The 16,689-nt window shown below is 45.0% G+C and overlaps 1 protein-coding gene across 3 annotated transcripts in view; it reads left to right on the forward strand.

Annotated features, from left to right (window-relative positions):
- Positions 1 to 9,158: 9,158 nt before the first annotated feature.
- MAPK8IP2 (mitogen-activated protein kinase 8 interacting protein 2) overlaps positions 9,159 to 16,689 on the forward strand; it is a 106,857-nt gene continuing 99,326 nt past the window's right edge. Inside the window, exon 1 of one of the 3 annotated variants that reach the window (XM_063926627.1) lies at positions 9,159 to 9,607. In XM_063926627.1, the coding sequence (XP_063782697.1) occupies positions 9,543 to 9,607 (65 nt within the window). In that variant the 5' untranslated portion in view covers positions 9,159 to 9,542. The remainder of the gene's footprint in view (positions 9,608 to 16,689) is intronic. The other 2 variants (XM_063926629.1, XM_063926628.1) reach the window with 2 other exon arrangements.

Here is a 16,689-nt window from a genome sequence, read left to right on the forward strand (position 1 = left end):
GTTTATTCTTTTCCCGCCGTGGATAGAATAAAGTGAACGTCAACCCCTGGTCTGCACGGGGCCCTGTCACAAAGTATCGTATACAGGAAGCTAAGTGATATTTTAATTTTATGTTTTGATGATATTTGCATTACATACCCATGGGGGGAGTGTATGTATTCAGAAATAGTCGGGTACCTTGTTATCCGATATAATTACCCTGGGGAGAGATGGAATATTCCTTAAGTTGGGTATTATCTAGAACATTGCAGCATGCTGCCGTGTGACTACAAGAGGTATGCACTGACTCCGAGAAATACTGGAGTATCTTCCCTATGAAGGTGTAACCTGGTTTGGGAATGGCTTTGTTAAGTTGATTTCGGAAGATACCACTGGTAAGTCTACCGTCTTGAGCTATGTTCCCTCACAACGGTTGGTGACGCATTTTTTGTGGGATGCAGTCATTTTGACCGGTTGGATACCGTTTTGTTTTCCCCTTCTTTGCAGGTTGAGGAAGGTGAAAAGGTAAGAGGTCTGCAGCCTTTTCAAGTTCGCAGAAGCAGATATCGTCCTCTGTTTCTACCACATCCATCGCAGGTCGCTGGGTCTGTCTTGCTGGAGCCCACACCGGTGGGAACTCGTCTAATACTCCTCAGTCAGTCCTGGAATGGACTTGACACAGTGAGTTAAGAATAAAGTCCAAAGGGGGACATACTCGAGTTTTCCAGATGATTCCCCTAACTGATTTTTAAAATAGATCTTACCGATTCTCCTCTGGACGGGGAGGTAGTATGCAACGCCATACAAGGGTTGGTTCAGGATCAGGACATTGTCCTGCTGTCCCTGTCACAAACAAAAAAAAGGAAAAAGCTGTTATTCAAGCTTTTTCATGCTTCTGAGCCCGGACAGCTCGGTCAGAACAATCCCAAAAAGATTTCTACTTAAGAAGTTGAACTACAAGTTGGAATCTCTCAGGGCAGGGATCTCCAGCCTGTAAAAGAAGAAAGAGGGTTTAAATGCTTTTTCATACGCATTCAGCTTACCTGGGGTTGCTATTCAGGATTGTCATTTCACCGGAGTGATGGCAGTATGGTGGTTTTCCTTCAATAGTAAGAGCCATTATTATTCTGTACTGGGACGCTCTCCTGACTATGGCGAGGTCAAGAAACAAGTGGTACAAATCGTTGTTTCTCTCTGACAGTTCAACACAGGGAATCGCTGTTGATCCCAACGACGCAGATGTAGGAGTTGGGAATAAGATTAGATACTGACCTGCTGAGATTTGAGGATCCAGAGTCGGATCGGATTTGCAACAGTGTAAACCCATCAATATGTTCCATTGATGATGAAGATGGTTGAGGCCTACGAGGCCATTCGGTGAGCGGGTCAAATGCCGGACACATGCACCGGATAATAATCCTATTTTCCAGGACCAGGATATCTCTCCTGTGGTGGCTTCACAGTTCTCACTTCCCAGAGGGACGAAGGTTCGGGATCCAGGATTAGATCCTGGTGTCCATGGATACAAGTCTCCGAGGCTGGGGAGTAGTCTTTCCAGGGGAAAAGGTCAAGCCGGGAAGCTTGTCTGCAATAAGCATTCTGGAATTAAGAGCTATTTACAACGGAACATCTTCTTCGCGATCTGCCCGTCTTAATTCTGTCGGACGACTTAACAGAGGTGGCGTAAGTAAGCCGCTAGGGCGAAACGAGGAGCAAAGCGGCAATGGCAGGAGCCGAAAAAGTTTTCCGCTGGGCGGAAAGGCATGTAAACGCTCTATTAGCGGTCTTCGTTCCGGGTGTAGACAATGGAGAAATAGACTTCCTCAGCAGACACGATCTCCATCCAGGAGAGTGGGGTCTTCATCAAGAAGTTTTCACAGAAGTGACAAGTTTGGGAAATTCCTCAATTAGACATGATGGCATCTCGCCTCAACAAGAAACTTCAAGGATATTGTTCCAGGACAAGGGACACTCAAGCAATAGCAGGGGACGCCCTCATGACACCGTGGGTGTTTTCGGTCGGTCTCTGTGTTCCCTCCACTTTCACTGTTTCCGAAGGTGATCAACATAAGAAGAACAAAGGTTCAGGCGATGCTCATTGTTCCGGTCTAGCCAAGGAGGGCTTGGTATCCAGATCTTCTAGACTTACTCATAGAAGATCCCTGGCCTCTTCCTCTACGAGAGGACCAGTTACAGCAAGGACCAGGCGTGTATCCAGACTTGCCGCGGCTGCGTCATGGCGGTGGAACGCCATTTCCTAGCCCGAAAGGGTATTTCCAGTGAGGTCTTTCCCACATTGCTTCAGGCTAGGAAAGGAGTAACGGCTAAGCTTTAAGGAAGTATGTGTCTTGGTGTGAATCCAAGAAGGCTCCTACGGAAGAATTTCAGCTGGGTCGTTTTCTCCATTTTTTGCAAGCAGGTGTGGATGCAGGCCTAAAGTTAGGCTCCATTAAAGTGCAGATTTCGGCCTTATCAATTTTCTTTCAAAAGGAATTGGCCACCCTTCAAGAAGTTCAGACTTTCGTGAAAGGAGTGCTGCACATCCAACCTCCATGTGTGCTCCCAGTGGCACCATGGGTCCTTAGCGTGGTGTTGCAGTTTCTTATGTCACACTCGTTGGAACCTTTACGAAAGGTTGAGTTAAAATTTCTCACTTGGAAAGTGGTCATTCTATTGACCCTGACGTCCGCAAGGCGGGGGCCGGAAATAGCGTCTTTTTCTCGCAAGAGCCCCTATTTGATCTTCCAGGTGGATAGAGCGGAATTGAGAATTCGGCAACAATTTCTGCCAAAAGTGGTTTCTGCGTTTCACAGGAACCAGCCTATTGTGGTGCCTGTGCCTACCGAGGCCTTGGCTGATTCGAAGTCTCTCGATCTAATCAGAGCTTTGAATATTTATGTCGCCAGAACGACTCAGATTGGGGAAACAGAGGCTCTGTTTGTCCTGTATGCTCCCAACAAAATTGGGGCCCCTGCTTCTAAGCAGACGGTTGCACACTGGTTCTGGGATACGATTCGGTATGCTCATTCTACGGCTGGATTGCCGTTACCGAAGTCGGTGAAGGCCCATTCTACCAGGAAGGTGGGCTCTTCTTGGGCGGAGGCCCAAGGAGTCTCGGCGGTTCACCTTGCCAAGCAGCTACTTGGTCAGGGTCAAACACGTTTGCCAAGTTCTACAGGCTTGATACCCTGGCTGATGAGGACCTCATTGTTTGCTCAATCTGTGCTGCAGAGTCGTCCGCTCTCTCCCGCCCGGTCTGGAGCTTTGGTATAGACCCCATGGTCCTTTTGGAGACCCCAGCATCCTTTAGGACGTATGAGAAAATAGGATTTTAATACCTACCGGTAAATCCTTTTCTCTTAGTCCGTAGAGGATGCTGGGCGCCCGTCCCAGTGCGTACTGGATCTGCAGCTATTGGTTGTGGTTACACTCATGTGGTGTTTCTTTCAGTCAATTGGTGACTGACGTTATTCATGCCATGGCATGCGGTATGTTATAGTTGGTCGTGTTTAACCACAGGTTGTGTTACATTTTCGGTCAGCATATTGCTGTCTATTTTTCATGCCGTCGGCTGGTGTTCTATTGAATGCCACGTTCTGTGGCATGTTAGAGGTGTGAGCTGGTATGACACTCACAGTGTTTAAACAATATTTTCTTTCCTCGAAATGTCCATCTCCCTGGGAACAGTTCTCTAACTGGAGTCTGGAGGAGGGGCATAGAGGGAGGAGCCAGTTCACACCCATTCAAAGTCTTATAGTGTGCCCATGTCTCCTGCGGATCCCGTCTATACCCCATGGTCCTTTTGGAGACCCCAGTATCCTCTACGGACTAAGAGAAAAGGATTTACTGGTAGGTATTAAAATCCTATTATTTCACTTGTGATTCTGTGAGGAGACCTGCAAAACAGGACCTATGTCCTAGATTATCCCAGATCATAAGATGAGTTGGTAGTTGGCAATATATGTTTAATGAATTCTCCTGCAATATCAGTGATGTAACAAAGACAATTAGGATAAATAGCCTGTAATCTTCTAAAACTGACAAATTCATGATAAATAGGTGGGTAATAAAATATGAAGAATATGGTACATATTAAACAGATTCATGAAGTAGTAAATTGTGAAACATTCCACTGGGTAAAAAAAAGAAAACAGAAAAGCTTCTAAATTGGTTTAAAGATGATCCAATAGTAGTTGTCTTGTATACAGGTGTATATGCTGTGCATTTATTCAATCAGTCATTAGGGGGTTTTTTTCAACCATACAGTATATTATGGCAAAGCCTGTTTAAGAGTCAACTAGCCATATTCTAAATGGGAGCAGTATTCTATATAAATTTGTGTTCAGGTGTAGCAGTTGTTGCTTAACAAAAGTAAAAGTCCTAAAACCAGTTGAATCTACACATGTACAGTGTATCCGGAAATTATTCACAGCACTTCACTTTTTCCACATTTTGTTATGTTACAGCCTTATTCCAAAATGGAATAAATTAATTTTTTTCCCTCAAAATTCTACACACAATACCCGATAATGACAACGTGAAAATTTTTTTTGTGTCGGCTCAATACTACAAAGAAACATAAATCATGTTTGTGAATGAGGCTGTGGAATGGAGTTGCTTGTGTTCATCATAGGTGTAAATAAACCACAAATGAGATAGATATATATAATAGCCCAGATCTGTGACTCTGTGCCTGGGCCTCTAATGCTGGGCGTGGCTAGGAGCTCTCATTGGGTTAGTGGCAGGTCTATCACACCCAGTCCACAGCTAATTGGGTGAGAAACGCCCTACCCCACAGGTTACATCTAATGGGAGGCTCTGCCTTTTGGCTACAGAGCAGGATTAGCAATGGGACTGATGGAGCTGCAGCTCCAGCCCCACACCCCAAAATAGGCCCACTGCATCTGCAGCAACATAACCTCCAACAATTTACACACAAAAATTGATACAAAGTTAAAAAAGGGGCGTGGCCACGGGTACAGTGGCATGGCCACGCCCCTTTTCCTGTACTTTCAATGGAAGCACGGAGAGTCAAAAATCGGTACAGACCATAAAAAAAAGGGACTGTACCTGCCAAAAAGGTCCAGCTGGAGGGTATGCCACTGCATCTGCAGCAAGTCTCTGCGCTGTACATTGGGGGGGGGAATCCTTTTACTGCAGTGTCCTATGTCCTGCTGCCAGTCCGCCTGCCCCCTCCGGCATCAACAATCCCCACTCCCTAGCCGCAGCGCAGGTGGAACAAAAGCTGTTGCGGCCACCGGCACAGATGTGTATGAAAGTGGCGCAGCGGAAGGCTTTCATAGCCCCCCCTGCGCCGCATACTCTCTGAGCCCCGGAGCCTCCTCTGCGTGTGATGTCTCAGAAGTGCCTCACAGCCGCGCCCAGATCCCCAGATGCCCCGACTCCGCAACACAGCACCTGGCCTGCCGACCTGGAAGCCCCGAGATGGCTAATGTAACGGATAGAGTGGGTGACATCGCGGAGGGTAATGTCTGGACGCTGAATCGATGTAAAAGGCGACAGTGATGTGCAGTGCAGTGGGTGTGCAGTCAGGGCCGGTGCTAGGGTGTTCAGCGCCCCCCTGCAAACTATACATTTGCACCCTCGCATACTTTACAAAGGCACAGCGGACATAATACCCCCTGTAGTAGAGACACTTACACATGTAATGCCCCCTGTACCAGTGACGCTTACACACGTAACGCCCCCTGTACCAGTGACGCTTACACACATAACGCCCCCTGTTCCAGTTCGCTTACACACGTAACGCCTCCTGTACCAGTTCGCTTACACACGTAACGCCCCCCTGTACCAGTGACGCTTACGCACGTAACGCCCTCTGTACCAGTGATGCTTAGACCCATAACGCCCTCCGTACCAGTGCCGCTTAGACACGTAATGCCCCCTGTACCAGTGACGTTTACACACGTAACGCCTCCCTGTACCAGTGATGTTTACCCACGTAACACCCCCCCTGTACCAGTGATGCTTATACACTTAACGCCCCCTGTACCAGTGACGCTTACATATATTATGCCGGAGTCACACATATACACACACACACAACAGACGCATTATATATATATATATATATATATATATATACACACACATACATACACACACACATACATACATACATACATACTGTACATACATTACACACATACACTATCACACATATATACAGTATACACAGACACTGTATATATATATACACACACACACACACATTCTCTTTCCAGACACTTACCTAATGAAGTCTGGCTGGCCGAAGCTGTAGCAGCTCATCCTCCTGCTGCAGCATGGTCCAGTCTAGCTCCACCCCTTACTCCCATCTAGCTCCGCCCCTTTGTCTCCCGACCGGTCACGGAGGGGAGGGGAAGCTTTGTGCTGCCGACACCGAGGGGGAGAGGAGGTTTTGTGCTGCTGGCGCCGCTGCATGTGTGACAGCTTCTGGCAGCAGCAGTAGGGATAGCAGCAGCTCAGCACAGGGATGCAGAGCAGGGAGAATGCCTCTCCTTTCTGGTGCCTCCCTGCACTGCATCCCTTTGCTGAGCGGCTAGCGCCGGGCCTGTGTGCAGTGTCACTGACACTGCATAGCACTCTCACCTTTTACATTGATTCAGCCAGTCACTATTGTTAGCACCAGTGTCCCAACGCGCCGCATTACAGGGAAGAAGACGCACTAAATAAACTACAGCTCCCAGCAGCCCTTAGCGCCAAAGCATTCCGGCCATTAGGACTCCTGGGAGCTGTAGTTTATTGAGTGCATCTTCCCTGTAATGCGGTGCGTTGGGACACCGGCACTAACAATAGTGACTGGCTGCTGTGCGAGTCTCCGGGTGAGCCACTGCCAAAGGGAGGACAGCAACTTAGCGGCTGACAGGAAGAGAAGCAGGATAAGCCTTTCCAGCCCCTCCCCCACTCACAGTACCTCCGGGCCTCATCCGCGGCACCCCCACAAACCCCCTCCAGCACCCGCAGTAGCTCCAGACCCCACCCACCGCACCACAGCATCCGCCCCTACCCGGGGTCACCACCGCAACTGCTCCTCCCCCACCTGTGGTGGCTCTGGACCTCCACTCGCGGCACCCATGGACCCTCCCCCACCTGTGGCACCACCGCACCAGCTCCTCCCCCACCTGCAGCACCACCGCAACCGCCCCTCCCGCGGCATCCCCGGATCCCATCTGCATCTTCCCCGCACCCGCCACTCCCAACCAAAGCATCTACTATGTGATTCATCAGGCTCTGTGTGCGCTGTTCACGCCATTGCAAGGGGCTTCGACCCCTAACCATTGCACGCTCTTTGTCCGTGCAATATTTAACCACTCACACAATTATGATTGGAGGTAATACTCCATATAATAAAAATATTGCACGCCACAAGGGTGTGCAAGGGTCAAGGGGGCGTAGCCCCTTACGATGGTGTGAAGAGCGCCCGTAGGGCGCGATGAATCACCTAGTGTGTGTATATATATATATATATATATATATATATATATCTCTGATAGTCACATACGATGCGGTATTTGTGATGTTGCAGAATGTAAGATGAGACCATAGTTTTGCACTAAAAATGGTAAAGTGACTCCTCCCACTTTGGCGCTAATCCAATGCTACACTTTTTGCAGGAACTTCTATTTTCTCAATAAAATGTAATGTACCGTCTTGATGTGAATAAAATATAAATTTAATACTACACAATGATTAAAAGTGATACAAAAACAGAACCCAACATGGGAAACAGAGTCCTACCAAGATGATAATCGGAGCCGCAGGTGTTATGAATGCAAGGTATTTCCCGGGAACAATACCCTGCATGTGGCTCCGTCAGGCGTGTTCCCCAGTGGTCCCTTTCACAGTCAAGGATGTCCAGAAGCACAGGAAAGTACTGGAAAGCAGGTGCTGATGCGTTTCGGGACATCAAAGTCCATTTTTCAAGGCTGTATACAGCCTTGAAAAAGGGACTTTGATGTCCCAAAACGCGTATACAGCCTTGAAAAAGGGACTTTGATGTCCCGAAACGCGTCAGCACCTGCTTTCCAGTACTTTCCTGTGCTTCTGGACATCCTTGACTGTGAAAGGGACCACTGGGGAACACGCCTGACGGAGCCACATGCAGGGTATTGTTCCCGGGAAATACCTTGCATTCATAACACCTGCGGCTCCGATTATCATCTTGGTAGGACTCTGTTTCCCATGTTGGGTTCTGTTTTTGTCTCACTTTTAATCATTGTGTAGTATTAAATTTATATTTTATTCACATCAAGACGGTACATTACATTTTATTGAGAAAATAGAAGTTCCTGCAAAAAGTGTAGCATTGGATTAGCGCCAAAGTGGGAGGAGTCACTTTACAATTTTTAGTGCATTTTTACCGTTTGGAGTTTGTAGGGAACTCCCAGACCACCCCCCCCAGGCCTGCACAAATCCTTACAGCGAGACCATAGTTTTGCCTTTGAATGTGCAGGTTCTGTCAATGTTGGAAATAATACTGATATGATAATAAAAAAGCTATCCTGCTCAAAGTATATAAAAAAACAATAAGGTCATGACCCTAAATGAAAATAATCATTTTGTATATTGCTTTATCTTTTAAAAAATACCAGCTGGACTGGAGACTTTAAAAAACGTGGTTTTAGCTGATGCACATCAGTAATAGCAAACCTGTTTCATAACATTGAGAGAGGAATCAGCCTAGTTACCCTCAACAGATGTTCCTGGCCTGTATTATACAGTAGTTTTGTTTTTTTTAGTTTTTTTTTTAATCCATGTGCTACAAAAATCCCGGAATGGGGGATTAACTCTTATTAGAATTTCGTAATGAATGTGATGCCAGTGTGTTTGAAAGCCGCTCGTGTTCTATGTGTATTGGGTGTTTGTCGGCGCAGATTTGCAGCTGTACTTGACATGGAAAACTGACAATAAATAGTACGGCTACTGTACAGTGCTGCTATGAGTAAACCTGGGCCAGACTGAATTGCTAATAGACCTGCGGCCGGGATTCCACATTCAGCACCACGGAGCGGACAGCGCACCTCCGCTGCTACTAATACTACGCCTGCCTGTGCTACACAGCCCCCGCCTGCCCAGCCACTGTCCTTTCTCCATCCTTCCTTATGGGACTTCCTATATCCATTGCCACATACAGGCAGCCACCCACCCTCCCTCTCTCTCCTCCCTCCCCCTCCCCCAGTCTGTGTATTGGTTACGAGCTTGTGCAGTCTCTTCTGGATGTGACCGCATCAGGCTGCAGCAACCCATCTGAAACCCCTGTATGCGAGTAGACATACCCGGGCGGGTGAGAAACGGGCCCCGGAGTCACGAGAGAGAGAAGACTGAGAGGAGAAGATTCTCCATGTAGTAAGAGATGTCTGTCTGTCGCTGCTGAGCTGTCACTGGGCGCTGTCCCCAGGACGGTCACCCTGCCTATCGTGCAGTCTCTTCCTTTGTATCAGAGGCTGTCTCACTCTGTGGCTGGAGCTCTCCTCTTCTCCCTGTCCCCAGGGTGTGTCTGTGCATGATCCGCTTCCAGTCCATCTCCTCTCTGGCTGAAGATGGCGGATCGAGCTGAGATGTTTTCCCTCTCCACCTTCCACTCCCTCTCCCCCCCGGGCTGCAGGTGAGAGCCAGGTCCTATGTCGCGATCTTGCCTTGGGTTGGGTCTGTAGTAGGTGTCCAGTTATTAGGCTTCATTTACTGATGCATGGGTAGTAATTAGTAACAGCAAATCAAGTCAGAGGTGAGGGATAGTCTGTCGCGATAGCATCTACATATCACAGCCTTGTAACACGTGCTGTGGACCTGAAAGAGGTTTTATGGGGTGAACTGGTATCCTATGATTACACTACAGGCTTCCATATTATATAATGCACAGGGACCAGTGCTAGGCATCTTCAGTCACCAGTAACAACAACAACCATATTGCATCAACCTGTAATAGGCAGCAGTCATGCCTCAACATTACGTTGTATCTGCAGTGGTCCATTATATGTCAGGCACACATATCCATATATACAGTATAAGCTTCAATACAATAAGGCCTCACATAAATGCTGATATTCTAATCCTAATGTATGTAAGCCATGCTACACACAATGCAGCAGTACTGTGCAGTTCACTTGTCCAGCAGCATCTGCTAGTTCTGTGTAATCATCAGTACTGCCATTTTACAGAATCATATTTTATACATACCACCTAGAGCCAGTAGCTACTGCAACACATTCCTGAATTAAGCATGTGCCATAGAGCCAATAGCCATACGCATGCATAATAAAGATCAAAATACTGTAGTGAAAAATGCAGTAAAGTTGTACTGTATGAACTATGCAGGACTAGGGCCGCTAATATGATGTATATAGCATTGCAGTACTGTGTACTATATAACATGCAGCATTACAGTATAGCAACTACACTACACTATCTGCGGGGGAACAACAAGAAATGTTAAACTGCAGGGATGACTCCTTTCATGTACTCTGAGAAAAGCAAGAAGACACTAGTAAGGCACTCTATAGAATCTAGTGTCCTGGGTGTATTGATACCAATAAATAATACAAATTTCCCCTTTCCATAAAGAAACCTTCTATAGACAGTGACATTAATCTGTACACACAATTACACAATATTCCTCTACACAGGGTCAGACTAATTTGTGTGGCCTAAACATAAATTTAGCTAAAGAGGTCCACTACTGATTGAAAATTAATATACTAATTATTGCACATTACAAACCTAAACAAGCAAAATATTCTTTTATTAGAGTTTCTGGTCTTTAACATTAAAAAAAAATGAAGTTACCGAATTGTCCTCGTGTCAGGTGTCCTAATTGTAGACTGAGAGCCCTAGAGACCAGAAAATGCAACAAAAACTTAGACCAAAGTTTACTTTTATTAAAAATTAACAAAATAAGTTGCAGTATTTTTACTGCCAAGGCAATATGGAGTGCAAGTTACTGCTAGTAATACCCGGAAGCAACATCTCGCTATCTGCTGGAAAAAAATTTTTTTTTAAAAGGCGGGGTCTATATGCCATTTTCCTTTCCCCGAATGGTTTCTTCTTACTCTGATCCCACTGGTGGGGCAGTGTATAACTAGGAGGTGCAGCTGGAGACCTTATTTACTAGCCTAATTACTGATTTGCTTTTATGAATGATTACTTCTCAGTGGAGACAATTCAGTGGGTGTCCAAAATGTACTCAAATAATTCTTGTTTGCATTACAACAGGAATAGTTTAAATGTACGATCAGAATATTGCTTTTATCATAGGATGCATTTGAAGGTATTCTACACCTGATTTATTTTTGGCTCAGACAGTATTTGGTACACAGAAGATTTTTAAACATATGCCTGGATGTACTGTTTATTGGTATAACCATTCTCTAAGACAAATGATGTGTTAGTTTTATGATTGTATAGGCCCAAAGTGTGTGTGTGATATATATATAGTTGACATTCCAGCAGACATGGTGCCGGCAACCATGTGTGACTGATGCCGGAATCCCGGCGCTGGAACACCGACTGCCGACATCCCGAAGATAAGTATTGGGTGACTGTTTGGGTTAGGGCTAGGGCCGGGAGGGGGGGGTTTGTTATGTAGTAGTAGAGGGGGAGTCAACTCTAGTCGCTACCCCTGAGTCTTAGCCCTAGCTGTCACCCCAGGTGGGTTAGGGGAGGGGAAAATAATTACTGTTGGGATGCCGATGTCCGTCACAGGACCGCCAGCATCCCAACCGTCAGTCATTTGTATCACACCCATATATATATATATATATATATATATATATATATATATACACACACATACATACATACATACATACACACACACACACACACACACTGGGGCAAACAAGTATTTGGACAGCCACCGATTGTGCAAGTTGACCCACTTAAAAAGATGAGAGAGGTCTGTAATTTCCATCATAGGAACACTTCAACTGTGAGAGACAGAATCTGAAAGAAAAACCCCACAGGAAATCACATTGTATGATTTTTAAACAATTTACTTGTATATTCTTGTGGAAAATAAATATTTGGACACCTACCAAGCAGCAAGATTTCTGGCTCTCACAGACTTGTTACTTCTTCTTTAAGAATCTCTTCTATCCTCCACTCATTACCTGTATTTGTGGCACCTGTTTGAACTGGTTATCTGTATAAAAGACACCTGTCCACACCCTCAAACAGTCAGACTGCTACCTCTCCACCATGGCCAAGACCAGAGAGCTGTCTAAGGACACCAGGGACAAAATTGTAGAGCTACACAAGGCTGGATTGAGCTATTCGACAATAGGCAAGCAGCTTGGTGAGAAGAGATCAACTGTTGGCACAATTATTAAAAGATTGAAGAAATACAAGATCACTGACAATCTCCCTCAACCTGGGGCATGGAATCCATGCAAGATCTCACCTCGTAGGGTATCAATGATCTTGAGATCGGTGAGGAATCAGCCCAGAACTACACGGGGTGACCTGGTCAATGACCTCAAGAGAGCTGGGACCACAGTCACAAAGGTTACCATTAGTAACACACTACGTCGTCATGGATTGAAATCCTGCAGCGCCCGAAAGGTCCCCCTGCTTAAGCCAGTACATGTCCAAGCCTATCTAAAGTTTGCCAGTGACCATCTGGATGATCCAGAGGAGGATTGGGAGAATGTAATGTGGTCAGATGAGAGCAAAATCAAACTTTTTGGTATAAACTCCACTCGCCGTGTTTGGAGGGAGAAGAATGATGAATGGCATCCCAAGAACACCATACCCACAGTGAAGCATGGGGGTGGAAACATCCTTTGGGGCTGCTTTTCTGCAAAGGGGACAGGACGACTGATCCGTATTAAGGAGAGGATGAATGGGGCCATGTATCGTTCAATTTTGGGCAAAAACCTCCTTCTCACAGTAAGAGCATTGAAGATGGAACGTGGCTGGGTCTTCCAGCATGACAATGACCCCAAACACACCGCCTGGGCAACTAAGGAGTGGCTCCGTAAGAAGCATTTCAAGGTCCTGGAGTGGCCTAGCGTGTCTCCAGACCTCAACCCAATATAAAATCTGTGGAGGGAGTTGAAAGTCCTTGTTGCCCAGCGACAGCCCCAAAACATGACAGATCTAGAGAAGATCTGCATGGAAGAGTGGGCCAAAATACCTGCTACAGTGTGTGCAAACCTGGTCAAGAACTTTTTGACCTCTGTAATTGCCAACCGAGGTTATATTAAAAAGTATTAAGTTAAACTTTTTGATTGTCCAAATATTTATTTTCTGCAAGAATATACAAATAAATTGTTTAAAAATCATACAATGTGATTTCCTATTTTTTTTTTCTTCAGATTCTGTCTCTCACAGTTGAAATGTACCTATGATGGAAATGACAGACCTCTCTCATCTTTTTAAGTGGGTCTACTTGTACAATCAGTGGCTGTCCAAATACTTTTTTTGCCCCACTGTATATATATATATTCAGATGGTTATACTCCCAGTTATACGAGTACCAACTGGAATGCTAATCGCTGGTCCCATATTTTATTGATAATCTCTAAGAGGCTCTCTGGTGAATAACCTCAGTTCAGAGACAAGCTCACAGAGTAAGAGGATCCATTTCCATCTCTCTTCCCTGAGACAAATTACTCAGTGTCAGATTGATTTTATATTGCTGATATATTGCACTTAGGAAAACATCCATAATCTATAAATAACAAACATGGGAAATTCATAACTAATTTGTATATTGTGTATCATTTATAATATTAAAGAGACATTTATAATATTAAAGAGAATGAAAGGAGGTCAGTGGTTAATTTAATGAGTCTCATGGTGTTGTAGCTGCAGTATTATGTAATTAGGTCTGATATCTCTTATCTGGAAACTTGTCCTTCATGAGGATACCAAAACTATAAATGAGATAAACATAATAATTGTTGCAGTATAGTGGTAATGTCGTATACAGAGATATAACCACAAAGTGTTCCCAATATACGTAGCAGTGCTAGACAAGTTTAGGAAAATTATAATGTCAAGGAACATGAGTATGTGGTAGGGAGGCTGCTATGATTTTTGAATGTGTTAAAAACCTTATTAAAAAAAAAATTCTAAATACCAAGCATTCTATATAATAGGCCTAAAATATAGACAGTATGAGTGTGTCATTCTGTTACCATGGCAAGTAACATCTGCACGCAGTTGCTAGTATTACATAGCTGTAACAGATGTTAGTTATATGTGACATGCTCAGTGGGAATGTCAGTACCCATAGTACAGCAATAATGTAATCTTATTTTATATACTGTATATACATTATATATATATATATACGCAATTTATCTCTATTGTGACAGACTGTCCACTTTGAAGCAGCTGCCACCAGGGCCTCAATCATCACCACGTAGATAAACCCACTATACCACCTAGGCCAATGTCCACTGTCACGTGGCTAACTTGCCGCCGGCCAGCCATGCACTAAATTGGGGCCTAATTTACAACATTTTGCAGGAAATGGCTGAGATGAGAGAACAATACGTTTTATTCCACCTGCAGGACCAATAAACGAAAATAGAATGTAGAGACACTCTCAAGTTCTGTCAAGGTGGGACTACTTATTCTTGCGAATGCTACCAGTGGCTCTTTTCTGTGTGGAAATGTATATTTTAGATTTAGTGTTCCTGTAGGAACTGGTTAGTTTTCATTTAACATAAGAGAAGTGTTGACACATATTAGATGGGGATGTAGTTATGTGGCCGGCGGGCAGGAGACCACCGGTCACAATACCGACCACTGCATCCCGACCTCTGAAAATCCCCACAGTCGGCATGCTGAATAACGGGCTATTCCCACTTCTGGGTGTCCACGACGCCCTTAAGGTGCATACACACGGTGAGATTCGGGCTATGCAACAGGGGCTAGGTCGGCATCGCAAGCACATAATGAGTGTGCTTGCGATACTGACTATGTGCGATTTTGGCTAAGTGTCAATTTTGACTATATCTTCTATAGAGAGAGTCAAAATTGACTTGCCTGCACAGTCTATCTAGGCTGGCGATGCCGACTGCGCATCGGCATCGAATCGGGATCGCACTAACTTTTCTTATGATTTTGACTATATAGTCACAATCGTAAGAAAATATCTCACAGTGTGTACACACCAATAGAGTGGGAATAGAACCACATGGGGCTTCGTTGCGCTCGCCCCTACTAGCGGCACTCTGCGGCTGGGATGCTGACAGCTGGGATCCCGGCACCGGTAACACAGCCCCAACCCGTTAGATGTAAGTATTTCATCTATTTAATGTCCAGTACCTTGGCCTGTATACTGTATGGTGAGCCTTACATCTTAGTTTTGCCTGTAGTGAACTACACAGCTCAAAGGGATGTAGTCATATTGTCGACACAGCCAGCCCAAAAGGGATACATATTACAAAAGGGATGTGATATAAGTGACGAAAGTCAAGTGACCGTTAGTGCATGGTCTGGGCACCTTGATAAATACATATACAGGTTGAGTATCCCATATCCAAATATTCCGAAATACGGAATATTCCGAAATACGGACTTTTTTGAGTGAGAGTGAGATAGTGAAACCTTTGTTCTTTGAAGGCTCAATGTACACAAACTTTGTTTAATACACAAAGCTATTAAAAATATTGTATTAAATGACCTTCAGGCTGTGTGTATAAGGTGTATATGAAACATAAATGAATTGTGTGAATGTATGCACACTTTGTTTAATGCACAAAGTTATAAAATATATTGGCTAAAATTATCTTCAGGCTGTGTGTGTAGGGTGTATATGTAACATAAATGCATTCTGTGCTTAGATTTAGGTCCCATCACCATGATATCTCATTATGGTATGCAATTATTCCAAAATACGGAAAAATCCCATATCCAAAATACCTCTGGTCCCAAGCGTTTTGGATAAGGGATACTCAACCTGTAGTAAATACTGCTAGTGCATACATGATAATGTACCAGATTAATAACAGCAATGCACTTTAGAAAATACACCATAGTCCTGTGCAGTATATTGTAACATATACATAATGTGTATTGTCTGAGGCACCCACAGCATAATCCCTGATAAGTGCCACATATCAGGGCTAAATCTATTAGCTGCGGTAAACTGCTGCAGCTAATTGAATACCGGTAGTCTGCAACATCTTTTCTATTCAAGCTTCTCTTACCAAAATGATACAGTTGTACTGATGAGAACATAATGGTCACAGTAGTATTTGAAACAATAACTCCTTGTAGAACTATCACATTAAACTACAAAGTTTAAAGATCTTATAAGAGCATTAATGCTCCTTCCAGCCTGGTCTATAGTAGTGTAACTCTACATACTAGTAGGGTAAATATAAACCATACTTGGGATGGCCGGGAGGCTCCCAAAAATCGGGTGACTCACCCTGCCCCCCAGGAGAACAGGCAAGTCTCATGATTTTGCAAGTACCTCCCTGCCCGGCCGCCCACTTAGTGAGTAAAGTGGGCTGTCTGGGCAGTTGCTGAATCGTGTCATCGTAGCCACACCCCTTGTAGTATAATTCCTGTAGTGGGGGCGTGGCTATAGTGACGCACCCGTGGTAACCACTCCCCCATTTCACCTCCACCCCGCCCCCTCGACGCATCATACCACTGCCCTGACCACCTGCTGAGCCGACCTGGCTGCTCTCCTTCCCAGAGAAGGCAGTCAGGATGTCGGCAACTATGATA

This window comes from Pseudophryne corroboree, chromosome 6 (assembly GCF_028390025.1).
Source record: "Pseudophryne corroboree isolate aPseCor3 chromosome 6, aPseCor3.hap2, whole genome shotgun sequence".
Lineage (NCBI taxonomy): Eukaryota > Metazoa > Chordata > Amphibia > Anura > Myobatrachidae > Pseudophryne > Pseudophryne corroboree.